Source organism: Malaclemys terrapin, chromosome 18 (genome assembly GCF_027887155.1).
Source record: "Malaclemys terrapin pileata isolate rMalTer1 chromosome 18, rMalTer1.hap1, whole genome shotgun sequence".
Lineage (NCBI taxonomy): Eukaryota > Metazoa > Chordata > Testudines > Emydidae > Malaclemys > Malaclemys terrapin.
The window spans coordinates 1,658,080-1,684,357 of NC_071522.1; the positions used below are offsets into that span (position 1 = coordinate 1,658,080).

At 53.8% G+C, this 26,278-nt stretch overlaps 1 protein-coding gene across 2 annotated transcripts in view; it reads left to right on the forward strand.

Moving 5' to 3' along the window:
• Window positions 1-24,461, forward strand: part of SUPT6H (SPT6 homolog, histone chaperone and transcription elongation factor) — a 41,795-nt gene extending 17,334 nt beyond the window's left edge. For both annotated transcript variants that reach the window (XM_054008115.1, XM_054008116.1), the window contains exons 13-37: window positions 676-774; window positions 2,615-2,744; window positions 2,836-2,986; window positions 3,941-4,095; window positions 5,069-5,264; window positions 6,030-6,169; window positions 6,253-6,370; window positions 7,228-7,304; window positions 8,122-8,257; window positions 8,791-8,928; window positions 9,260-9,427; window positions 10,014-10,141; window positions 11,326-11,533; window positions 11,663-11,810; window positions 12,122-12,264; window positions 13,534-13,674; window positions 14,889-15,084; window positions 15,226-15,464; window positions 16,638-16,751; window positions 17,463-17,587; window positions 18,107-18,219; window positions 20,407-20,484; window positions 20,598-20,764; window positions 21,667-21,845; window positions 22,595-24,461. In XM_054008115.1, coding sequence (XP_053864090.1) covers window positions 676-774; window positions 2,615-2,744; window positions 2,836-2,986; window positions 3,941-4,095; window positions 5,069-5,264; window positions 6,030-6,169; window positions 6,253-6,370; window positions 7,228-7,304; window positions 8,122-8,257; window positions 8,791-8,928; window positions 9,260-9,427; window positions 10,014-10,141; window positions 11,326-11,533; window positions 11,663-11,810; window positions 12,122-12,264; window positions 13,534-13,674; window positions 14,889-15,084; window positions 15,226-15,464; window positions 16,638-16,751; window positions 17,463-17,587; window positions 18,107-18,219; window positions 20,407-20,484; window positions 20,598-20,764; window positions 21,667-21,845; window positions 22,595-22,781 — 3,674 coding nt within the window. In that variant the 3' untranslated portion in view covers window positions 22,782-24,461. The remainder of the gene's footprint in view (window positions 1-675; window positions 775-2,614; window positions 2,745-2,835; window positions 2,987-3,940; window positions 4,096-5,068; window positions 5,265-6,029; window positions 6,170-6,252; window positions 6,371-7,227; window positions 7,305-8,121; window positions 8,258-8,790; window positions 8,929-9,259; window positions 9,428-10,013; window positions 10,142-11,325; window positions 11,534-11,662; window positions 11,811-12,121; window positions 12,265-13,533; window positions 13,675-14,888; window positions 15,085-15,225; window positions 15,465-16,637; window positions 16,752-17,462; window positions 17,588-18,106; window positions 18,220-20,406; window positions 20,485-20,597; window positions 20,765-21,666; window positions 21,846-22,594) is intronic.
• Window positions 24,462-26,278: the final 1,817 nt, after the last annotated feature.

Consider the following 26,278-nt stretch of genomic DNA (forward strand, 5'->3'; position numbering starts at 1 on the left):
CTCTACCGCTCATTAATCTACACTGGAGCAAGTTGCAGCCACCCTCATCTTCGGTCTGCATGTGCAGCCTGTGGAAGCTGTCGATTTCACCATCCCTGCAGATCAAGCTAGAGCACTGAATGCCTGGCGTTGTATTCCAGCAGGCCCCACCCCCAGGATTTGAAGAGGAGGGTGGCTTTGAGTCAGCCATATTGTGGAATTCTGTAAACCAGCCCTTGTTCAGGTGCCCCTCCATCAGTCCAATCCATTCATAGCCAATATGATTCCAAACGACATCCTACAGCTTCTCAGGTACCAGAAAGCCCACATGCCGCTCGACTAGCTGCCAAGACCGCCAGCTTCTCCTGGAACATAAGGCAGTTATGGGTTTTCAGTACAAAGTTCTGCAGCACGCTGACAATTAAAGTTGTAGAAGCAGAGTACAATTGAACTTACTGTCGGGTTCCGTGGCCCGCTGGTACGGTATTGATTGTTCAGTGCACCCGTCCATTGGTCAGCTGTCTTAAGCTGCAGCAGATGCTCCAGTTTGAAGTGCCCCAGAATCCAGGGGCCCTGGGTCAGGGGCAGTTCCAGCTTGTAGCAGAGTACACAGGACTCTTGCTCTGTCAGCCAGCACCGCAGGGGTCTAACGAGTGTCCCTATAGACACCGCGCTGAATACACTGTTCCTCTGCAGGTGAAGGAGAGGATGCAGAAGATGAAGAGCAGAAGGGGCCCGAGCTGAAGCAGGCATCCCGCAGGGATATGTACACCATCTGTCAAACCGCTGGGCTGGGTAAGGGCTTCCACCTGGTGAATCATGATGCGCTGGCTGCAGGCATGCCTTGCTAGGCAGTGCATCATCAGGCCTGGGAGTCGTAGCCTCTATTTAAAAATTGACTTGGTAGTTCCGTGTTAAACTCTAACATCCCTAGGAGTGAGCGTGGCTCCTGCGGTGCTCAGCTCAGTAGGGTGACGGTTACCCTTCAGGGGTCTCTTGGCCTGGGCGACTCTTCGGAGCGCATGAAGAGCTAATCCAGTGACCACACAGCTATAAGTTAAAAAAAATGTTGTTTGTATTGTAAGTGACACGCACATACCCATCCACACAAGCTGAGAGGGCCCAAGCAATAGCCGAGGCTGTATTCGTACTCGCGTGCCAAAGGTACTGTGCAGTCTGGTGGATCTCTCAACAGGTGGGCATCAATAGAGGGGTGATTCTTGCGGGGGTCTCCCCTCGGGGCTTCCCACTTTAGCCCCACCAGGGAACCTCTTTTATCTTGTTCTGACCATGCCTTATGCATGTGCAGGAGGTTCTAACCCCCCCCTTTTCCTTATCTGTACTTCCATACCCCCAAAATTTGGAGGTGTCCTGCTTTTCACAGCCTGTTCTTAGTTCCCCTTTTACTTATAGCGTCTTAATACTTGCATCAACCTCTTTCCAGGGTAACTTGCAGTCAGGACAGAATTTTCCATGATGTTCCAATCAGGTGGCTTGTGCTCTGGATGGGTACATGTTTTCCATAACATCCCCTATTGGCACATCCTTCACAGTAATCTTGTGGGCTTATTGGCATAGGGTCAATCTTAGGTCAGTCACTCGTGTCAAGTCTCCTTACGCCTGAGGTCTATGGTGACTAAGCTGAAATCTTACAGGTCTTAGCCTGTAGGCCATGCTTTACAGACGTGCTTTACTTATATACCTAATACAGTAACTCCTCCCTTAAGGTTGTAGTTATGTTCCTGAAAAATGTAACTTTAAGTGAAACGTTAAACTAATCCGATTTTCCCATAAGATTTAATGTAAATGCAGGGGGTTGGGTTCCAAGGAAATTTTTTGGGGGCAGACAAAAGGCATTATGTACTGACCAGTACTGTGCTGGGAGGTACCCCTGGCTTACCCCACACAGGCACAGCCCACTGCAGGCAAGGACGCTAGGAAGCACCGCAGCAGCAGCTGCTTCCCCGGAAAAGAACAGGCGCCGGCTTTGCCAGGGGATGCTCTAGGCCTGCCTCTTCCTGTCCCCGCTCCACTCAGGCCCACCTCTTCCCACCCCCACTCCATCTCCTCTCCGGAGCAGCCGCATCCTCCCCGACCCCCACAAGTCCTAAGCGCTGCCAAACAGCTGTTTGAAGAGGAGGTGAAGAAGAGGAACTTGTGCAATGCTCCCTTGTAAAGTCACTGCCCTTCCACAGAACCTTACAAGCTGGACAGAGCAGGCAGCCAGACGATGTTATAAGGGAGCATTGCACAACCTTAAACGAGCCTGTTCCCTAATTGAGCAGCAATGTAACTTTGAAACAACGTTAAGCGGGAGGACGTTAAGTGAGGAGTTACTGTACATACTCATCACTCCTGAATACTTGTCAGTCTGGTATGCCTATCATCCTATCCTACTTGTCTGTCATCACACAGTGATTCCATGGGACGTAGCATGAGTTCCCCACGACAACACCACACAAGGATAAAATGAACTCATTGGCTGCAGAGTGGAGGCAGGTGTTAACACACTCCGGCGTAGCAGCTGCCCTTACTCAGAGGAGCCAGGGCCCTGTCTACTGGATGTGGGTGGGTGGTTTTGATCAGCATGTACGAAGATGCACTTCCTTGCATACTTGTGCATTCTCTGCCCTAGATGGCCTGGCTAAGAAGTTTGGTCTGACGCCTGAGCAGTTTGGAGAGAATCTTCGGGACAGTTACCAGCGTCATGAGACGGAGCAGTTCCCAGCAGAGCCGCTGGAGCTGGCCAAGGATTACGTGTGTAGGTCAGTGTGCAGGTGCTGCCCTGGATGGTCTCTTTGGGATGTGTGGGGAGAGATGACATCAGGTGCTCTCACATCCTGTGTCTCCTTTCAGTCAATTCCCAACCCCTGAGGCTGTGCTGGAAGGAGCCCGCTACATGGTGGCCTTGCAGATAGCCCGAGAGCCGCTCGTCAGGCAGGTCTTGAGACAGACTTTCCAAGAGAGAGCCAAACTCAACATTGCACCGACCAAGAAGGGTAAAAAGGTGAGGGAGTGGAGCACTGTTCCCAGGGGTGTCTGCTGGGGGCTGGGCTTAGGCCAGCCGATCACTCTTGCATGGTTCAATAATGTGCGTGCTCCTTCTGCCTCGAAGGAAAGTGCTGAGTCCGGCCTTGCCTGCCTGCATCCTCGGGTCAATGCTTAGCGTTTAGCATCTGCTGTGTGCTGGAGCCCGGCTTGGGGAGTGCTGGATGAAGCCCACCATGGCAGCTTCAAGACCTCTCTGGTGGTGTATAGTTGGGGTCCGCTCCTGCTCCTACCTGGTCCTCGATGGGGCATGAACACTTTGGGGGGGTGAGAGGCCAGCGTGGGGTTTACCTCAGGAGTTCGTCAGCAGGCTGCCACAGCGTTAACTCCCACCATTTCATGGGCTTGAGCCTTTGCTGCCAAGACATTGACGCCAGCATTTATTCCCTGGGAGGGCTAGGGACAGTCTGTGGAGTCCTGTTCAGACTCTGGGGAAGGGCAATGCAACTTGGCAGGCATTGAAATCAGGGGATCTCAAAGAACCTTTCTTGACCTTAAGACCTGGTCTTTGCTTGAATGTTAGGTCAACATAACTAAGTGCCTCCGAGGTTTCACAGATCCCCACCCGAGTGACGTCATTATATCAACTTACCCCGAGTGTAGACGCGGCTAGGTGGATGGAAGAATGGTTCCATCAACCTACCTACCATCGCCTCGGGGGGCGGTGTTCCTGCATCGCTGGGAAACCCCTCCCGTCGGTGTAGGCTGCACCTAGGCTGTTGGGTTATGCCAGCGTAGCTACAGCACCACCACTATAGTCCGCATAGTGTAGACATGGCCAGGCTGGCTGCTAGTGTGCGTGGTGTGTGTGTGTTGGGGGGTGGGGGGTGTTTGGTCTTGTTCCATGCACTCGGTTACCCAAGGCCCCACGGTGCTGACTCACTAGTGTCTTGTCTCCTCTCTCCGGGGGCAGGACGTTGATGAAGCCCACTATGCATATTCTTGTAAGTACCTGAAGAACAAGCCCGTGAAGGAGCTGCGAGATGACCAGTTCCTGAAAATCTGCCTGGCTGAGGAGGAGGGGCTGCTGAGCATCGACATCAGTATTGACATGAAAGGCGTTGAGGGGTGAGGCCAGCTCTGCCCAAGCATTCCCCCCCACGTCCCCATAGCCTCGGAGCCCCTTTGACAGCGCCCCACTGCCGAGCTAGTTCTGCCAACTTCCCTGGTCCCAGCTCTCATCCCTCTGGTGCTCCATCGTGCAGTGGAGCCCTGTTCCTCTCTCATTGGCAGCCAGGTTCACGGGCTCACTGACACAGGAGCAGTTGAGATAATGCCGTGGAATGAGACAGGGCCTTACATATCTATCCTGGTATCAGGACAGTAGTCCTAGCGGGGTGATGGACGAGGCTTATCCCAACAGAGGCACCTAAAGTGCAGCATGTGGAGCCATCCTCCACGTCCACAGAGAGCTGGCCCATGAATATGGGAACTCCCCGGTGCAGTGCTCCAGCTGTTACAGCCACCAGGCTGCTCCTACCTAGAGGGATGGCTGCACGCTGTGGCCTGCTGGTCTCTGCAGACTGCCCCTCATTATGTGGACTTGGGGGGGCTTTGGGCTTCCAGGCAAGTTGCTAGCACAGCCCTCAGATGAGTAAAACCAGCCCTTTGTCTGGCAGGCTGGCTAAGGGAATATGGGGAGAGCAAGCGCCTCCCTGAGGCTGACCAATAGGGAGCTCCCCGGCTCTTAGGAGCCACCACCTCACCGCAGCACAGGTCTCTGCCAGCGACAGTGTAACTAGGAGCACGTGCAGGAGGAGGCCACAAATAGAGAGACCCCAGCATGAGCAAAGCAGGTCAGCTGTGGGAGGGTCTACGGGGTGACAGCCTGACACCCCCTTTCCTGGGGCATAGTCCTCAGCAGCAGGGCAGAAGAGGCTCTGCGGGGCTGAAGCTGGGCACTGACCTCTGGGGACCTGTAGCACTTCCACATCCGCTTTGGGGAGCAGACTTGGAAGGCTGGAGGGCACCCCATTTCCTGAGGCCCAGGCTACTCAGCAGGTGCTGGCGTGACAGCCCCTCCGTCTCTCTCCTCTCACAGTTATGGGAGTGACCAGACGTATTTTGAGGAAATCAAGCAATTCTATTACCGCGACGAGTTCAGCCACCAGGTGCAGGAGTGGAATCGTCAGCGCACGATGGCCATCGAGCGTTCCCTCAACCAGTTCCTCTACGTGCAGATGGCTAAAGAGCTGAAGAACAAGCTGATGGTGGAGGCCAAAGAGTATGTCATTAAGGTGAGAGGTGTGAGAGGTGTTCGGGGCCCATGCTGACTCGTGGCCTGCATTCTGGGCAGGGCTGGAGTCACACTCACAGATTACAAGTGTAGGAGGCAGTCCGGGAGAGAGTCCTTTGACGGGGGTACATGAGGATAGTGAAGAGGCAGGAGGAGGTCGGTGATGGACCCACGGGAACGTTCGTGAGTCAGTCTCGTTCCTTTCCCTGGGGAGGAAGGAAAGAGGAACGTTAAATACAACTCTAACTGGCCCATTCAGGGGTTGCCTGCCCTAGGGTACTCTATCCGTCAGACCTTGCAAATCAGGGCTCTAGTCCTTCAGTCCCTGGGCCCAGTATGTGCTAGAGCACCATGGACAGTATATCTCTGGAGGATGCCCAGCTCTGTGTTGAAGAAACAGGAATCTCTTGGTGCTTCGGAATCCTGACTGCCACAGCAGTGAGCAAGGTAATTCCTTGGCTCTAGAATCAGATTCCCCGGGGACAAGATTTATCGCTCAGAGTGCTGTGCTGGGAGCTGCTGGCCTGTGAGGTTGTATAGATCCTAGCAGTGAGCTCTGGCCCCAAAGAACTCCCAGTAGCAGGCTGTCCCGGCTGGAAGGAGCAGCATCTCTAGCTCTGTTGGGGTTCTGTGTCTCACCCCAGCGTCTTGCTCGGGGCAGGGCGCTGTCTGCACCTTGCCCAGTGGAGGCCTGTGTGCCTGATGGGATGTGAAGGGAGGGAGGCTGGCTTTCTCCCTCACACGCCTCCCTCTTCCTGTCCTTCAGGCTTGCAGCCGGAAGCTGTACAACTGGCTAAAGGTGTCTCCCTACCGGCCAGACCAGCAGGTGGAGGAAGACGATGATTTCATGGATGAAAATCAGGGGAAGGGAATTCGGGTGCTGGGCATTGCATTCTCCTCTGCCAGGTACGAGGGAAAGGTTTGCTCCTGAGTTTACCTGCCGTACTACCTGTTCCCGTGGCTTCAGGGGAACCCTGTTTGTTTTGCAGAGACCACCCCGTGTTCTGTGCCCTTGTTAATGGTGAAGGCGAGGTTACAGACTTCCTCCGGCTGCCGCACTTCACCAAGAGACGGAACGCCTGGCGGGAGGAGGAGCGGGACAAGAAGGTGAGCTGGGGTGGGGGATGTATTCCCTAGCTTATTACTGAAGTGGGACAGTGCACGTGGACTGCAGTCAGCAGCAAGCGATCCCAAGCATGTTGGTCAGAGCTGAATCTGAGACGTATCTGGCTGCATCCTGCCAGTGGATCAGAATTGGGAGCAAACCTATGTGCTTGTGAATGGAAGAGTTCTGCACTAAGCTCTAGGATCAGTGAGTGGCGAGGAGGGGGCATGTTCTGGCTGGGTGAGAGGGTCGTAAGCAAGCACTTTGGAAAGCGATCTCTGCTGCAGACCAGATCAGTATGGGCCGTAAGGCCAGCGCTGCATAAGGGGCAGGGGATTGCTGAGGGACCCTGCTCGCTGCACCGGGATCCTTTGGAAAAGGCCCATCCGGCTTACGGAAAGGCCAGAAACAGGCCTTGCTGCCCATTCGTTACAGATGGTCTGAATTGGTCCTTCTGCCCCTGTGTCACAGCTCCTGCGTGTGCTGCAGTATTCAAGCTGCCATTTCAGGGTCCTTCTCCTCTGCCCCACCAGATAGCAATAGGTAGCATGGCTCAGTGGAACTCGGGAAGGGCTCCTGGCTTCTATCCCTGTAACTCTGTGAGCAGGTCACCTCTAGCCTCTAACCAGCTTGGCCCTTCCCGGGGCTATCTGGGAAGGGCCAGGAGCCAGTGCTTAGCCCCGCTCTGTGTTCTGTCTGGCAGAGTGTCGTGGCAGGTCAGTGCCATAGGTAGGTTTGAGGATTTGCCCTGTGAAATGGAGCTCTGCGGCCTGGGATGTGTGCTCAGTGCGTGGTACTGGGAAGCTCTAGTAACCGTCCTGTTTCCATGGAGCCTCTTGCTTCCTTTTCTGTGCTCCAGGCCCAGGATATCGAAACTCTGAAAAAATTCCTTCTGAACAAGAAGCCTCATGTGGTGACAATTGCAGGAGAGAACAGGTACAATGAGCTCTGGCGTCCACTTCCCGCGACACCGTCCCTCCCTGGCCATTCGTTTTTCTTCCGTCTCCCCCTCCCCGCCCCTTGCCACCTGTCCATGTTGCGCCTTCAGCAGGGTGGGACTCTGCTGCTGCTCCCACAGCAGATCCTACAGGGTGAGGCGTTGGCTCGCCACTCTGCAGTGCTGATGGTGCGCCTAGCCCCGCAGAGGCGGTGTCTGTCAGTTGCTCCTATCACCCTCCCCAAGTGAAAATGCTCGTCCCAGAACCCAGCTGTCTCCAGCATCACACAGATCAACTAGCCTGGGATCGTCCTGCTGCCCTGGAGCAGGGTAGGCCACGCCTCTCGCGTGGGCCTGTGGCAGTGGGTGGCTTCAGTCCCATTGCTAGTGGTCAGCTGGCCCCTGCAGCAGAGTGAAGAGATCATGGCGAGTGAGCATCCTTCTCCTTCAGACCAGGCAGAAGCGGGGAGCTCGCACTGCCCAAGTGTCCATGGTCGGTGGTTGTATAGCAAAGGCTTCCAGGGCTGCCAGTCCAGCACCTTTCACCAGTAAGAGCGGTCTAAGCCGCAAACTGGGCTTAAGATGCCCTGAGAGATCTGCTGTGCATCCTTCAGTTCGCTGGCTGGCTTCTGATTTGGTGCTTTTAACTGACGGAGCCTCTTGCTGTTAGCACCTACAGCCGATGGTCAGTTCGGAGGGGCTGGGAGCTGGGGGTGTGACGTGCCCACTGCAGGAGCTGCCTTGGAGATCAGTTGTGATTTGAGTGTCCCGCTTTCTTTGTCTTCCTCCCAATCCCCCTTGGCCATGTCTCCCCAGGGATGCCCAGATGTTGATGGAGGACGTCAAGCGGATTGTGCATGAACTGGATCAAGGGCAGCAGCTGTCTTCCATTGGGGTGGAGCTAGTGGACAATGAGCTGGCCATTCTCTACATGAACAGCAGGAAGTCAGAGGTAAAGCACCTGTCCTCCTGTGCTCCTTCCCAGTGGCCTGACTTTCCCTGGTCACTGGGAGGATAACCCGTCTCACTGAAATCCCACCACCTCAGGCAGGCTGCAGGTCTCTGCTGCTGCATGGTGATCAAGCCGTGGCCGAGGTGCGTAAGGGTTTGGGGTTGAAGGGGTTTGTGAAGGGATCCTGCTGGGGCTGACTGAAGAGCCATGCACCAAGAGACTCGGTGGGTATGTATTGGCAAGGTCTGGACGGAGCCTTGCCCACTTGAGCAGAAGGGAGTTGCTGCAACCTATCTAATATGGGGAGGAACTGGACAAAACGGAACTAGAACTATTCTCTCCTCCTTTCTGCTGGAGCCTTCTTTCGAATTGTAGAAGAGCCCTGGGAGCCTTTGAACCCATCCCCCAACCTGCCCTGAGCGCTGAAAGGTGTTTCTTTGCGTTGGTGTCACTTGTTGCTGGTGCTAGTGCTAGTAGCGGTGTGGGCACTGGCAGCAGTGAGAGCCTCACTCCGCGTCTCTGATCCTCTGCAGAACGAGTTCCGGGATTACCCCCCTGTGCTGCGCCAGGCCGTCTCCCTGGCTCGCCGCATTCAGGACCCCTTGATAGAGTTTTCTCAGGTCTGCAGCTCTGATGAGGATATCCTGTGTCTGAAGCTTCACCCTCTGCAGGTAACTAACTGTTCCTTACCGGGGTCTCAGTCAGAAAGAAACAAGCCTGGGAATTTTCAACAGCAGGAACAGGCCCTAAGCTGAGCCAACGTGGCGTCCACCTGTTCTAGGATACGTCCAACTAGCGCGACTCCTCCCTGCTCCCTTTCTCAAGAGCGCAGTGCTCATCTGCCTCAGGGCCTTAGAGTAGCCTTCTTCTCCAAGTTAAATCTCCACTCACCTTGAGCTTAAGGGAGGGGTTACGCCTCTGAGGACCAGAGTCAGCCCAGATTTGCTTTTGAACAGCATCGTGTAGACCTGCCCCATGAGTGACCCCCTTCTCCCTTGGCAGGAACATGTGGTGAAGGAGGAGCTGCTGAATGCCCTCTACTGCGAGTTCATAAACCGTGTGAATGAGGTGGGCGTGGACGTCAATCGGGCAATTGCTCACCCTTACAGCCAGGCCCTGCTACAGTATGTTTGTGGCCTGGGGCCACGCAAAGGGACTCACCTGCTCAAGGTAAGAATGGAGCTGTCTCAGCTACCCCATAGCTGATGTTGCCTTAAAGCTACTTTGTGCAAGTCCGCATCATGGCTGCAGCACTGGGAGGCACAGTGTCAGGGCCTGCGCTCGTGGTGTGTTTGCCAGCACTGTCCCTACGGGGCCAAGAGAGTGTGGTTATTGTACTGCGAGTGAACTTGGAGCTGGGTGTGGCTAGGAATCCTCAGCCGATCCATCAATCCCAGCAAGTTCCTGAGATGGCGGTCGTGTCAGCCAGACGGTGCTGTGGTATCAGGACACTCGACTGCTTTAGGAGGCACAAAGTGAAAGGCCAAGTACCTATCCTCACCCTGAGAAGTGCGGCAGTCCTGCCTGTGGTGTGGTGCTGCTTTTACACCTTCCCTTCGGGTAGCTTTGAGATGCTTCCTATATGGCAAGGCAAGGGCTAATGCGACAGGAGCAGGGGGGCTGTACTAAATACTCTTTGCACCCCTCACTATTCAGTCTGAGGCCTCCTTTTCCTTGCCTGTCTTCCACCGGGGCTGGGATATCTGTTCCCTCCGTGTGCTGCATTGCAAAGCTAATGTAAAATCTCCTCCCTTAGATCCTGAAACAAAATAACACAAGGCTGGAGAACCGGACGCAGCTAGTCACCATGTGTCACATGGGACCCAAGGTCTTCATCAATTGTGCTGGTTTCATCAAAATCGACACTGCATCGCTGGGTGACAGGTTGGTATTGGATGGTGCTGCATGCTGTGACGTGCGAGCTGCATGGGCGTAGTACTTGAATGACTGACTGAAAGGGAGTCCATTCTGCAGGGGCAGTATTCCTAGGAATGTCTGTGCAGCAACCTTTCATGTCCAGCCAAGTGAGTTTATTACTGGTTATTAATCTGTCTCTCTCTAGGCCAACTCAACCTAAACATTTGTGTGAACAGTGCAGTACAGCACGAATTCTCTGCTGTGATCGTGGGGGGTCCTTTGTGGTGAAGAGAAACCAAAGTTAGAATCAGTTCTTCCCTAGTTAGTGTCTCTGTACCTTTCACCACACTGACCCGTCGACCCTTTTGTTTAGTTCTGGTCTCGCTCCTTGATTTATTTTTAATGCTTTTTTTAACAGTCCCAAACCTGGGGCAGTAGCACAGCACAAGAATTTAACTGGCTCGTAAACTGGAAGGAAGATTGTGGGAGTTTGTGTGGAGAAATGTATAGAGCTTAAAAATAATGTTATTAACCAAACCTAGTGTTCACTAGAAAGTGTGAGGGCAGTTTGAAACCAGTCTCTAATCTCTGGATGGTCTCTGGGCCGGGAACATGCTGTGCTCTCTGGGCTGCTTCTTACTTTATCTCCCCAGGGCTTGGAAGAGTCTCTGGGGACAAAGAGGGCAGCCAGGTGAACCCTTCCACCTTGCTCCCCTCCCTGGGAGTTCTGGCCCTTCCAGGGGCCAGGGCCTGGGCGTGTACAGGACACAGACCCCAGGGACGTGAATGCAGGGTCTCTTGGACTGAGGCAAAGTTTGGGTACCTTTGAAGCAGCTTGGAGCAGAGGGTTGCATTGTCAACTAACCACACCTAATTAGTATGAGAGAGCAAATTCTAGCCACAGCTTCCTGCTACAGGACGCAAGCCCTGACGTGCAATACTCTTTTGACCAGACTGGCCAAAGTGCACTGTAGCAACCAGGCTATGCCCAGATGATGTGGGTGGCTGCAGGCTGCACTCTGCCCTTCTCTATTTCATGTTCATTTAAGAGAATTCTTGTTCATTTAAAGCAGCTAAATTTTGTGGTGAACTGTGAAAGTGAATAGCAGCAGCATGTGCTTTTTAGTAGTTTTGCATCCTCTGGCCTTTGACTGCACCTCTGGCCTCCTGCAGAGTTTCCAATTTGATGCGTGTGTTTTGAATCCGTTTAGCACGGATTCCTACATTGAGGTCCTAGATGGGTCCAGAGTCCACCCTGAAACCTATGAATGGGCAAGAAAAATGGCAGTGGATGCCCTGGAGTACGACGAATCCGCAGAGGATGCCAATCCAGCTGGAGCTCTAGAGGAGATCCTGGAAAACCCAGAGCGTCTGAAAGACCTGGATCTTGACGCCTTTGCTGAAGAGCTGGAGAGACAGGTCTGTGAAGGGGAAGGCAGAGGGGGTGGAGCTGCCTTCCTGCCCTGAACTCTTGGGGTTTGGTTGCACAGGGCTTTTCTAGCATGACCGCTATCCTAAAAACATTAAATCATGCCATTGTACAAACAGGGTTACGGTGACAAACACATCACTCTGTACGACATCCGAGCTGAGCTGAGCTGCAGATACAAGGATCTGAGAACCCCGTACCGTTCTCCTAACACAGAGGAGGTCTTCAATATGCTGACCAAAGAAACACCAGAGACTTTCTACATAGGTACGTGCCCATCTCCTGGGAGGGCTCCATCAGTTACAGAGCTGCCGTCACAAGCTGCGCCAGGCAGCGGAGGTCTGTGAGAATGGCAGCTCAGTGAACACTTACTGGGATCAGTGCAAGGTCTGCAGCTCGTTGGAGTGCTGCAGAACCAGACCGTTTGTGTCGCACTTGATGGCTTTTATGGAAGGCCACCCATAGGTACAGGAGTACTAAGTAATCCAAGTAGCCTCCGGGAGGCCTGTGTGGCATCCCATTCGGGGCACTGTCCAACCCTTGCATGTGCCTGATATACTCCTGTTTCCTCTCCCCAGGCAAAATGATCACCTGCAACGTGACTGGGATAGCCCATAGGAGACCCCAAGGCGAAAGCTACGATCAGGCCATACGGAATGACGAGACTGGCCTCTGGCAATGTCCCTTCTGTCAGCAAGATAACTTCCCAGAGCTCAGCGAGGTAAAGGGACTGGGCTGCTCCCGCAGGCGCCATCTCCGTCGTCAGGCTGCTCAGATGTGACGCTGCCCCGGAGCATCCTGTAGGGCATGCAGTACCGGAGGGGCCTTGTGAGAGAGGAGATGCTTCAGGGCAGAGATTGTGCCTCCCGTGTTCGGACAGCACCCAGCACAATGGGCCCCCAACCCCTACTGGAGCCTTTGGCTGTGACCCTAATGTGAATCCTTACTAGTCTTCTGGAATTGCCTCTTTCTAGGTCTGCCAGCACCACTTAGTTGCTGTGCGAGGGTTGCCCTGTATATCTGACTAGGTGTGACATGGGATGGGAGCCAGTCGGTCACCTTTTCCCCACAGACATTCAGAGTCTGGACTCTTCTGTTTTATGCAGAGAAGCCACCCATGGGGTGGAGAAAATAAGCTGATTTCACCTCCATTTTCTCAATTTAAGAACCAGCACAGACATCCTGCTCTTAGATGGGGTGGCATTTTTGGGTCCTGCCTTAAGAGTGGCAAATTCCAGCCCTGATGGTCAGGACCCTGGGTAAGCAGCAGTTGCCATGGCAGCCATGGGACTTCAGTAGAACCCACCCCTCGCTGTGGAGTTGTGATTCCGAATTGAAAGGGACGTCGACTCTTGCAGCGGTGTGCAAGGTGCAGCCATGGCTGGCCCAGCTGGCATGGGTCTGAACAGCAGCATAGACAGTGAGGGACGTACAAGAGCATCCTACGTGCCTGAACCCCAAGGGTCCAGAACCTACACGGCCTTTCTATACACCCAAAGAGTGCCTCCCACAGCTACACTGCAACCTTTAGCAGCGCAGTGTCCCACTGCCTCCCCACTGCTGAAGCCTTTCACTGGCATACGGCTACAGGCTGCAGTGCCAGCTGCGAACGCAGCCTCCCTTTGACTGCAGCACGTGGCTACATGTGTCATGCCTGTACTCTGCAGGCTGCCATAAGTGTAGACGGAGCCTAAGCATTCTAGCCTTCCTTGTTGTAAAGCAAACCTGCCATGAGCCGAGGGTAACTGGCATAAGAATGCTGCGTGGATCAGTTTCAGTCACTCAAACCTCTGTCTTTTAATTTCTCTGAAGCTGCTGCAGGTTCTCCAGTTTGCTGCTACAGCAAGAGTGTTACAGAACTTATCCCCGTCTTGCTCTGGCACACCCAGGCCCCTGCTTGAATGTGTCTCCTGTGTCGAACTGTATTGTACTTGTGCTGCCTTTGAAATTGTTTTCTATGCTGAGCGTCTTATTCCTTTGCTTCCTTAAGGTTTGGAATCACTTTGACAGTGGCTCCTGCCCTGGCCAGGCTATTGGGGTGAAGACCCGGCTGGACAACGGGGTCACTGGCTTTATACCAACCAAGTTTCTCAGCGACAAGGTGGTTAAGCGGCCAGAAGAAAGGGTGAAGGTAGGAGAGCAGAGTGCATCTCCTCTTCCAGCTCCTGGTGGGTGTCTCTAAAGAGCTGGTACCAGAGACTCAGAGTCCTGCTCGGCTCTCTCTTCCCCACATATCCCAGCAACTGCTCTCTTTCCCTTGTGGGCTCTAAATCAATAGTGAATTTGGGTTCTTGTTCGCGTCCTTCTCCCAGACTGCGAGTCTCCCTTAGCTGCTGGTGGGAACGGTGTGACTCAGTTAGCATACTAGAGTGGGCAGGATTTATTACGGTTGGAATGAAGTCCAGAGCCTGGGAGGCTAGAAGGCATTCTCATGAGGAGCTGACCTTTGTTCCCAGCTTTTGACACAGCTCGAGGAGCGGCTGCTAGATTCCTGGAGGGTCATTGTTCCCTCGCTCGTGGTAGTTTCTCCTATAGCTGAATCCCTCGCTCAGGGTTATTTTTCCTAGTTGAATCCATTTCTGTGGCCTGTCTGAGTTACTTGGTCTCCTTCAGAACAGGGATCTGGACCCTATTAGTAGGATCCCATGGGTATAGAATGTAATGATGTGCACAGCATTACAAGAGAAGGGTGGACCTCTGTGCTCTCCTTTGGGATCCTTGCTGAGGGAATGAACATTTAGATGAAGGACTATCCTTTTGAGATCTGAGGTCTCCTAGCAATCCCTTTAAGGGGACACTGTCAATTTAAACACGGTTAAATGGACTACAACATTCCAGTTTCTGCTGGAGCCCCTTTGAACAACATGACCTGGACCTTTAAAATGTTACGGGTTTTTCGGCTCCCCTGTTCATTTAGAAGGGTCTTTTGGACAGGCTTGAAAAAGGTACTGCCACCCCATCCTGTTGTGTGTGCGCACACACCTGACTGCTGCTTGCTGTCTGTTCACTTCCCCTTTCAGCTCAGAGACACTAGGGACACCAGCAACAGAACAAGGAAGCTGACTATGCAAAGGGCTGTGAAATGCCAAAGAAAACACACTGGAGAAGAGACAGATTCTCCTCTAATCCCTTCCGGGTCTAGTTCTCTGTAGGGTCATTGTAACAGTGGTAGATAAACAGCTTTCAGAGGGATATCTGATTTTTATTTTCAGGTTGATGTGTCCCTTTAAATACTCGAAGCAAGCCCACCACACCTGGTGTGGCTGTGATAGGACACTCTCCGAGTGACAGGTGCAGCACGTGAGTTGCACCTGCTGACTAATCCAATCTGCCCCTTCTCCACAGGTGGGAATGACTGTTCACTGTAGGATCATGAAGATAGACATTGAGAAGTTCAGTGCAGACCTGACCTGCAGGACGTCAGACTTGATGGATAAGAACAATGAATGGAAGCTACCCAAAGACACTTACTATGACTTCGATGCTGAGGCAGCAGATCACAAACAGGAAGAAGACTACAAGAGGAAGCAGCAACGCACAAGTGAGTATTCCTTCTCTAGGCCCCTGAGAACTGGGGGCATGGACATTCGCAGTCTGCCCCGGGGAAAAGAAATGTGATTGGATGTTTCTTGCAATAAAACCACTGCTGTGGGAATGCTAACCGCCCACTTGTGTCCGACAGCATACATCAAGAGGGTGATCGCTCACCCGTCATTCCATAACATCAGCTTCAAGCAAGCCGAGAAGATGATGGAGACCATGGACCAAGGGGACGTGATCATCCGGCCAAGCAGCAAGGGGGAGAACCACCTGACTGTCACCTGGAAGGTGAACGATGGGATTTACCAACATGTGGATGTCCGAGAGGAGGGCAAGGAGAACGCCTTCAGTTTGGGCTCCACCCTTTGGATTAACACCGAGGTAAGAGCCAGGTGGAACGTGACTGGGGACGTGAACCTGGCGGAGTGAAATGGGAGATGAAATGCTGACTCGGTGTGGGGGAGGGCACAGTCACCCCAGAGCAACTGCTAAAGGATTGAATGGTTTGGAGTTTAGAACCCAGAGGTGGTAGCAGAAGCTGGGGTGCTTCCACTCCTGGCTTGCAGCGTATGTTACGTACAAATAGGCCCTCAAACCAAAACCTTTCCTGGCTTCGTAAAACGGGGTTAGAAACAAGGCGGTGCGGAAATCTGGAAACTGCCCTGGACAGCCGGTGAGCAGGATCCTGAGGCTTTACTCTTCTCCCAGGTGCTCCCGGACTGTTTGGGACCAGCTTCCGATTTCAGTCCCTTCCTGTTCCTGAGCGAATACTCGGAGCCAGCCAGAGTAACTGGTGGCTCTGGGTAAAAGAATCCTAGAGATCAGTGTTAGAAGAGCCCATTAGATAATCCAGTTCAGTGATTCTCAACCTTTTCAGGTCGCTGTGACCCCTTATCTGAAGGGTAACAAAACAAAACAATGCAGCCCCATTACATTTATTTCTAAAGTAAATGTGAGGGGAAATGGATCCATGACAGTGCAATCAATGCCTGGGCACCTTATTTTTTTGTGCGTTTCAGGAGGCTGACCAAGAATACTTGACCTTGAGGAGTCAGGAGTGAGATTTTTCTTTGCTTTCGATTATATGTCCAATGCCTCGTGACTCCCAATTGCCTTTCATGCCCTCGCCCCGGCTCGGCTTCAACCCACCAGTTGAGAGATCCTGATCTAGTCCAACCACTGCAAGACAGTTTGCTGTGCTCCATTTTCCCAGCTGCTCCCTTAGTCTGAGGAACAAAGTGCTTCCCCCCCGAGCTTGTCAAATAGAGTTGGGGTCGCTGTTTATCCCTGAGACTGACAGGAACCGAGCTGCCCGCCACTTGCATTGGTGCAGGTGGGGTACGTTAATGCTACAGGGATCGGGTCTCTCCAGGGAGACGGGACCCTTGCCCTGCACTCCACTGCAGATGGGCACTTCCCCTGTCGCAGTTCAGGGTTAAGAGGATCTGAGCTTCCAAGGCCTGGGCATCGCTCAGCGCAGCGGGTTTGGTTTTGCCTCTGGAAGATCCTGAGTCAGACTCAGGATACAGTGGCTCTTTCTATGTTCGTTCCAAGGAATTCGAGGACCTGGATGAAATCGTCGCTCGCTATGTCCAGCCAATGGCGTCTTTTGCTCGAGACCTGCTAAGTCACAAATACTACCAAGACTGCAGTGGCGGAGACAGGAAGGTGAGCCTCCCAGAGGGGCTGTAAGAAGCAAAGCTGGGTGCAGCTGGCTGCCCCAGATCAGTCTCCTGGCCTCGGTGAACACTAACCATTGAGTTCAATTCAGTGTTCAAGACAGGTCAGAACACAGGAACCTCTTCTATCACACAGTGCTTGTGTTGGTCACTTCCCAGCTTTGGGTCTAGGGGGAGCTAGCTTGGAGCAGTAGAACCAGCAGAGAGCTTGGCCTGGCTTGCTGGGCCATGTCACTGTCTACGCCAGGAAAGGGAGGGCCCTGCCTTTGCACCAACCTGACAGTGCTGGCACATCACAAAGGCAAGGGCAGATAGGCATCTCTGCTGCTGCCCCACTCCAGGGGAAGGGCTCTCAGATGGGACCCGAGTGCCCTAAAGCGGGGATAAAGGGATGCTGCTCCCCTCACACCATTGTCTGGAGCGCTGACCTAAGTAAGCACGAGTGTGTCCATCTGGACCTCCCAGTTGCCTCTACCGAGTGGTTACAGCTCCCAGCCCTACTCAGTATTGTGAAATGAGCCCTGGATGAAACCACGGGATGCTGTTTGTGTCTGGACACTGCCATGAGGAGGGCTGGGCTGGGCAGAGCCAGCACTGCAGTGTTCTTAGGGCATCAGCGCGCACCTGTGAGTCCTGGCGCTGCCTCCAGGCTGCACAGGGCATCTCAATGGAGCGTTTGTCTCTCTTCCCCTCTAACCAGAAACTGGAAGAACTTCTAATAAAGACCAAGAAGGAGAAGCCGACCTTTATTCCTTACTTTATCTGTGCCTGTAAAGAGCTACCTGGCAAATTCCTTCTGGGATACCAGCCTCGAGGGAAGCCAAGGTCAGTGGTGCATGTATGTTGTTGGGTACAGCTGGCTGTCAGTCACTGCAGGGCCTGGGCCTCGGCTTGTCCCCGCCTGACTCATCTTGGACTCTGCTCCGGTTCCATGTGTAGCAGCAGCCCTGAGCCCTGGGGTTTGGCCTGCGGGTGCCTCACCCGTGTCGTCTCATCAGGTTGGCTGCTGATGCCTTTGACCAGGTGGCCATTGTGAGCCACGTCCCACCCCTCGGCAGGGGAGAGTATGGATTCCCTTTGAGTATCCTCAGCAGTCCGCTAGGAGTTGGCATTTCCAGAGTAATGGCCAAGTGTTACTGGGGCTGGGTTGGAAGCTGATTGAAGGCGGGTGGTCCCAGTAGGGTCTGTGCCTCAGATAACTATGGGTTCATTTCTGACGCACCCGTCGTCTTTGTATCTGGGCACCTTTCTCCCGCTGTGTTGGGTGGAGCTGGTTATTGCAGCAATCAGTGAAGCTGTGCCGCAGTGTGATGTGCTCGTCTCTCCCCCTTCCTGACCTTGCAGGATAGAGTATGTGACGGTAACACCAGAGGGATTCCGATACCGGGGACAGATCTTCCCTACCGTCAACGGGCTCTTCCGGTGGTTTAAGGATCATTATCAGGACCCAGTGCCAGGTGACCCCCAAATCCTAATCACCAGGGTGGTTCTGTCCTGCAGGAAATCAACTAGTGGGCAGACGAAGGGCTGGCTCATGCTCCTTGGATAGTCTGAATGGAAATGGGATCAAGCATCTGTCAGCAATTAGTCAGATGTGCACTTACAGAGCTGGTAGCTGCTTCCAATTACAGGGACTTGTATAGTCTAGTTAGCCGAGCTGCTCAGAGGAGCCCCTAATCACAGATAATCTCTTCCCCGTGGTGTACAGAAGAGGTTACCTATGGCATACCTCTGCTCATCACAAACCGAGAACCTTTCCCAGATCCACTGGATTCTGGATTCTCTTGGCGCATTAGAGAGACTGCACTGGGGATGAGAACACTTGCACACACAGAAATAGAACTCCTGTCTGCCCGTATGTCAGCTCTTGCTCTGTCTTCCGGAGAAGTCTCTCTCCTGTGTTTGTGACTCATTCGTTGCCCCAGAAATGGTCAGCGTCGTCCTTGGGACTGTGCCACAGGGCTCAGTAAGAGAAGCTGGGCTGTCCTTGAAACACGCTTGGCCTTGCTGAACAAAGCTCAAAAACCACAAATTGAACTTGGGGATCCAGATGGCTTGGGAGACCTACTGGAACGTCGGAAAATCCCAGCTTGATTCTGGTGACGTTCCAGGCTCCTGTCTGTTGAAATTCAGATCAATGGAGCCTTCCTGTATGTGGGAAATGTTCCCAAGAAAACAAGATTCAAATGCTTAGCTTTGCTTTTCATCCGCATAAATTAATGCTGCTTAGAAGGAATCTCTGCCGTGCAAGCAGTGTGGTTCTGGCCAGCCCCTGCATGGGACGGCTGCACAGCTAGGGCACTTACTGGCTTCCCAGGCGTGCACACCCCTTCTGGAGGGTAAACCCAAAATTCTATCGTCTTGCGTTGCACAGAGAACTGCACAGTGTAGGAAGATATGCAGCGGCTTTTTGCGCCCCTCCCCCCCACCCCCCCATGAATTCCACAAACTGGTTTTAGACCAAACAAAACAAATTTATTAACTCCAAAAGATGGATTTTTAAGCGATAGGAAACATATCAAAAGCAGATTACCTTAGTTAATCAACAAAACTGCTAACTGAGCTTAACACACTAGATAGGTGGGATATGAATCAGTGAATTCTCGCCCTGAGTGAAAAACAGGCTGGCAGATTCTTAAGGCACAAGCTGCCTCGGCTTTCCCAGGTTTTCATACACAGGCTAACGATCCCTCTAGCCTGGGACCATCACTTCCCCCAGTTCAGTCCTTGTTCCTCAGGTGTTTCCAGGTTTGTTGCTGTAGGGAGACTAAGGTACCCTCATGATGTCATTGTCCCCCTGTTGCGGAGTGTGGGGGAGTTAGGGCCCTGCACCCCCGGCTTCCTGCGATTCACCATGACTCTCAGCCAGCCAGTAAAGCAGAAGGTTTATTTGGATGACAGGAATACAGTCCAAGACAGGTCTTGCAGGCACAGACAACAGGGCCCCCCTCAGTTAGGTCCAGCTTGGGGTCCCAGGGCATCCCAGCCCCCCCCCCCCCTTTGGGGGGGTCAGAGCCATCTCTGCCTCCCAGCCATCTCTCCAGCCTCCTTCCAGCACTCTCCCTTCAGCGACCCCTCCCACAGCCTTTGTTCAGTTTCCCGGGCTAAGGAGTCGCCTGACCTCCAACCCCCTCCTGGGTTCTCATGTTACACACTCAGGTATGCGCCCTCGGGCGCCCTCGGGCAGATCCCATCCTCCACCACAGTGAGAACAGGCCCAGTTCGTCACACCCCCTTTTCTATCTTCTCCCCACTTGCTGGAAAGCTCTTTGACCCAGGTGACAGCAAAACAGTTCCCAGTGTGTAGTGCTGTCTCGGAGAGGTTTCTATTGTTCACGGTTCCTGGGGTAATGCTTGTGCTTGTGTGCATGTCCTCAATAAGCCATTCACATTGGCCTTTTTACTGTTGTACCTGAACGGCTGCTTGTGAATGTTTTCAACCTCACAACATGTTTCAGTAACACACACGCAGCCAAACTTCCTAATTTCAAGACGACGATAGCACATACAATCCAGCGAGATATTCCTGTCTAGCAGATCAAGACTTTTAGACTGATACCTCACAAGGCAAAACATCCTAATTACCTGGCAGTGGTGACTATTGGGATGCCAGGGTGTCACACATACCTCTTTTGTTTCCCAAGGTATCACCCCGAGCAGCAGCAGCAGGACCCGGACCCCAGCCTCCATCAATGCTACTCCTGCTAACATTAACCTAGCGGGTGAGTACCGCCCTCTCTCCTTGCTCGGATCTATGGAGGCTGACTCCGGAGCTAGTCCCCGGACCAGAGTCCGATTCTCTTCCTGTACCTTCACTCGGTGTTTTCTCTTCTAGATCTGACCCGTGCCGTGAACGCGCTGCCTCAGAACATGACCTCGCAGATGTTCAGTGCCATCGCCGCGGTGACGGGCCAAGGGCAGAACCCCAATGCCACGCCTGCACAGTGGGCATCCAGCCAGTATGGCTATGGAGGCAGCGGAGGGGGCAGCAGTGCATATCATGTAGGTGCATCTTGAGTACCTAAGCCAGAGTGGCGGGACTCAAGGGGAGGCGCTCTCAGCAGAGCCGCTCAGCGGGCTGTCTCTAAGTGCTGCCTTCCTCTGCGGCATTAGAGATTGGCTGTGCAGGAGACAGCACAATGGGCTGTATGGACCAGTGGCCTGCCCCGATACTGAAGGGCAGTACAGACCTGCAGTGGCCTAGCTACAGCATTCGGCCCTGCCGTGCAGATTCCTGCGCCCAGGGCCAGGAACATTGGACATGCAATGCTGGCTGCGAGGAAGGTTTGTCTGGCTCCCAAGGGACATGCCTGGGATTGCTTGGGACCCAGTGGTGAGGGAGAGGGACACGAAACCACATGACGTGCTTCAGTATCCGCAGCATGGAGCTGCATGTGAAAGGGATTAGCTATGAAACTATGTGCTGAGCTGGCAGGGCTTTTCAGCTGGGAGGTGCACAGGCAGGCGAGTGCTCCAGCTCTGCCCAGTGCCCGAAGATGGCCCCGGACTCTGCTCCCAACCCACCACTGAGCAGTTCCCCGTGTGAGTCTGCGCCCACCCACTCGGCACAGCTGCAGGAAGAGCTAGGCTGGGTTCAGTGCAGCAGATGTCCCCCCCACCTCCCCCCATTGGGAAGTTCTCAGCTAAAACACTCCTCCTTGGAGTAGACACTCTGGGGGTGACATCTGGGGCCTATCGCTTCCCCACAAAACCCTCCCGTGGTGCTAAGCCGCTCCCTGAGGAAGGCATGGTGGCTTGGTGATGTGTAGGGAGGGCCTGACCCTGCCTCCTGCTCTCTGGGTAAGAGGTGAGGTAACGTGCTGTGCTCTGGGCATCTATGTCCAGCCTTGCCCCAGTGGTGCCCTGCCCCTTGCACTAGCCTAAGAGTGTCTGTCCTCTTGCAGGTCTTTACAACTCCAGCACAGCAGCCAGTGGCCACCCCTCTGATGACCCCCAGCTACTCCTACACGACCCCCAGCCAGCCAATTACAACACCGCAGTATCATCAGCTCCAGGCCAGTACTACACCCCAGTCCACCCAGTCGCAGCCATCATCCAGTTCCAGACAGAGGCAGCAGCCGAAGTGAGTAGCTCGTTCATGGTGCTGGATGTGTGCAGCTCTCTGCTGTCTTTGAGCCGCTCTTGGCCTGCCACACGAGTACTTCCCTGGCTGCAGGATACAGGTTCTGCTGTAACTCTGCCTGCTGCCAGTAGGGGGCGAGCTGAACAGGCCGGGGGGAGGGTGAACATTCAGCAAGTGCACCTGAAGGAGCTGCATGGCTGTGGTGCTCAAAGGGCAGGGGAAGAGGTGTCTGGCGAGAACTGTGGCTGAGCGAGGGTGAAGAGTGTAGTCACGGCCCATCGGCTCTGAGGAAATGCACTTCGGGCCGTGGTGCTGATGGGGAGTAAAGAAGCCAGTCCAAGGGGCTGAGGGCTGGCTCCCTCCGATAGCGTGGCCCCGTTCCTTGGCCAGGCGTGAGGGCGGAACTGAGTCTGCTAAGGAAATTGGCCACAATGGGTCCCATTGACTAACAGCCACTCTGCAGCTGCGAGGAATCTGCGACCTCAGACATAACTGAACACGGCCCACGGAGTTCTGCAGGCATCCTAGAGCCGCTGCCTCAGCTGCAGAGCCCGCGGGTCCCGGCATGCAGTAACCGTGCTGGGGGAGGAAGTCTGCCTGGGCTGCCTTTGAATAGAAGAGAGAGACTTCGGGGCATCCAGTAGCGTCATCCTTCTGCAAAGGCAGCGCCTGGGGAGGGAGGGGAAGGAAACTGACCCTGTTGGGCTCCTGCTAGTCGTATGTTTCACTTCCTGCTTCTGCCTGTCTAGGTCCAACAGCCATGCTGCAATCGATTGGGGGAAAATGGCCGAGCAGTGGCTACAGGAGAAGGAGGCTGAGCGGAGGAAACAGAAGCAGAGGCTGACCCCTCGTCCATCTCCCAGCCCCATGATTGAGAGCACACCCATGTCCATTGCTGGGGACGCCACACCACTTCTGGATGAAATGGATCGATAGGCCTTGCTGGACCTGACCCTTAACCTCTGTTCTTTCTCTGGGGAGGGGAAGGGGAGGGAGAACAGCTGAGAACGAGTTCCCTTCCCTTCTCCACACAACTCCTATTTTATACTTCATAAAACGATGTGAAATGACACTTGGTGTGTCCACCCCCATGAGCTGATATACTTGGCAGGGCTGGTATAATTAGACACACACATAGATCATAGGAAGGGATGCTGCAGATGCCTCTGCGCACTAAACCTTGGTTCACCGTGTGGGAAGCTCAGCAGAACAGTTATAAAGGTCGAACGAGACCCTTTAGAAATGAACAGCGACCTGCTTTCACAGCCAAAGACTAGAAAGCAAACCTAGCAGGAGATGCAAGCTCTTGGCCTAGAGCGAAGTTTTATTTTGATCGTCTTGTATTCTGACCGTCGCCCATCCCCGTTCCGACCCACGGAACAAAATCACGTGGGGGCTCGGACAACTCAACCCAGATCCGCTGACGTTTCTGCTACTGTATGCTTGGTGGCTCCTTGTATAGTGGGCTCTGCAAAAACTCCACCAGCTGCCCCCGCTGTATTTGCAAGGGTGTGAGCAGCTCTGGGCGAGGGCTCTTGCCAGAGAGAGGAGCAGCTGTTCCGCAGGCTCATTCTCTCCTGGCTTCATTTGGGACAATATTTATTCAGTTGGTTTTTAACTCAGACGGCAAAGCAAACCCCTGGGTAACAGCAGCTTTCCCAGGCGTTAGCAGGCACTGCAAGGGCAGCCACTCCTGGGGTGAGGAGAATGCAAATCAGCCTGAAGTGCATGTCCTCTGTCATACCGCTTAGCTCTGTCCACATGTAACCGAAAAGGGTGAATAAATAGTGTTTCTACTGAACACTAGTCTGGGGGTGTTCTCTTCTCATCCTGTATGGCCTGCCCACTCCTCTCCACCACCGAGTAGAGTACAGCAGTGAGCCAGCAAATGCCCCTCTTGTGTTGCCCGAGTTGCCTGCTGGGTGCTGGTGGGTTGATGCTGAAGAATAGTTTGGGTTGAATGTGTTGTGTGGGGTTCTCAGCCCAGCGTATCAGGGCGACCCCCCTGGCGCTGCCCTCCCCTCTGTCCAAGCGGGAGCCAGGGAGGAGGCTGACAGGGAACGCAGCACTGTCTGTCCTGGGTCAGAAGCAGCCCTGAGGGCTCTGTTTCATACACTTCCCTGTATTTCCCCACCTGCCTTCTCCAGGAGGAGTTTGCCTGGAAGCAGGATTTTTGTTGCTTGATCTGCTCCTGTTTGGCTCTAACATCACAACCCACTGCTGGAAGTCCCAGAGGGCTCTCCCTCAGCTGGGAAAGGAGCAGACAACTCAGGAAACAAAGGTCCTGTTGCATCCAAGAGATGCACGAGACACGAAGGTGAAGCTGTTCTCCTGAGGAGTGCAGAGCCTGGCTTCCCTACAGCTCCCCGGGGGGCTGGCCTGACTGCATCCTTCTCCTTACCATGCAGGCGGGCCCTACTTGGGGGTAGATTAACAAGCATACTCACCTTATGCTGTTTGTTTATTTGTTCAGTTCTGTATGACAGGAAATTGACTATGGAGTAGCTCTCTGTGAGGGAACCTGCCAGAGAGTCATTGCTGCTCCTTATGGCTGTCTTTGGTTTTAGTTTTTTCCTTTTCCATCAATAAAATTCTACTTTTGGGATGTTGACTGTACCCAGTGTTCTCCCTGCCTACTGCACTAACGCTCTCCTCTCCGTAAGCCACCTCCTGCCCTGCTCTGCTCTAGGGATGCCAGGTGGAGCTGCCCCACCATCTCTCTGCTCTGGCGGGATGGGTTTGGTCTGATCTCCAGAGAGATGACTGGGAAGACGTGCACGAGCTGCTGCTAGTAGCAAACGGGAGCCTGGGTTTCCCCTCTTGTATCCCAGGCCCTCCCTCTGCAAGTCGAGATCCCCTCCAACACCCTGCATCTTCCACCAGGGGAAGAGTTAGTGCCAAGCTGGCTGCAGCACTACGTCGCTCCCATTTGCACCCAGGGCATCTCTTGAAGGACTCTGCCTAGCGGCGTTTGGCTGAGCTCGGAGGCATTGCACCGTGGCTTTAAAGGTCTCTCTTCTGCTATCGCTCTTGCCTGTGGCTGCTTGCTAGGGATGGAAAGCTTTGGAAAGGACGTTTTCAGGGTCAGGCTGTCTACAAAACACTTGCTCACTCTGAGCTGCACGGCTGTGCCCGAGTGACAAGCAGCACACTTGGCTCTGTGCAGGGCCCATGGTAAACGGGCTGCTCGCTTGTGATGTGGGTCTGGGTTCTCATGATCCTTTGTCTAAGGGCAGGGCAATGGCCCATCCTCTCGTGAGCAGGGGCTGTTCTCTTACAGTATTTGAAGAGTCCTGCAGGAGGCGGTGCCAGGTTTAAATCAAGATCTCCCCAAAAGTCTGAAACTGTAAACGCTCCTGTGTTTTTTGCTTTAGCACTGCGTGCTCTGGGTGGCTGGGTAACGCTGTGAGAGGCCTCATTGCATGGACAGGTACCCCCAGCACCTCGTACCCGGGCTCCTGTGTCTGAAATTGAGATAAAGATCTTCTGGTCAAACCCTGGTTTTAAATTAAGGCTTTTTTTAGTCTCCTGTGAGACCTCGCTAAAATGGCTTGCCTGGCTCCAGGGTGGAGCTCACTGAGAAAATACCTCCCAGGCATTGGTGGGTCTGTTTTCCAGCATGATCTTTGCATCTCTCAGTGCAGAATGAGAGGGGGCGCAGTGCTTTCCTGATCTGTGTAATTAGGGGCAAACCTCTGCCTTGTGCCGCCTTAGCGATTCGTACACATTTCATCCAAGTGCTCGGCTAGTGCCGGCGAGACCTTAAGCCGATTGGGGATCCTTAGGGCACATCCTCCACTCGCTTGATCGCCCAGTGGCTGCGGCAAAGCAGCCGAAGTCCACATAATGAGAGAGCTTTACTATTCGAGCTGCAGGCTAAGCAGCCAGGGGCGCCCTGCCTCCAGAACCCCGTATCCTTGCCGGGTAAGTGGGCATGAGGGTAATGGTCACAAGTGCCCCTCCAGGAGCCACCCCCTGTATAGCGCAGGCTGGGCCCTGGCCCTTACCCGCTGATTTGGCCTGTAGCTGTATGCAAGGCACTGACCCTCTCGGTCAAATGGAGTTAGTACCCGCCTGCTGGCCAGAGGGGGGGGGGTGAAACTCAGCATTGGAGCAGGGCAGAGAATTATTATTAACTCCCAAGCTCTGTAAGTGGCTTGAGAACTGCTCCAGCAGCAACCCCATTCCAGAAGAAACAGATGAAGGAAAAGCTGCAATTAGCGAACGAATGCCCCAAATCAAGGTACTGACAAGCCATGGGAGCTAAAGTGGGGTAAGGGAAGGGAAACGCATGTCCTGCCCTTAACTCAGTGCAGGAAATCCGCATGCCCCTCCTCCCTCTGCCATTCCTGCCCGGACAGCTTGCAGGGAAAACGACTCCGTGCCTGAGCTGAGCAATGTGAAATGAGAAAGCATGAAGGGTGAGGAGTAAC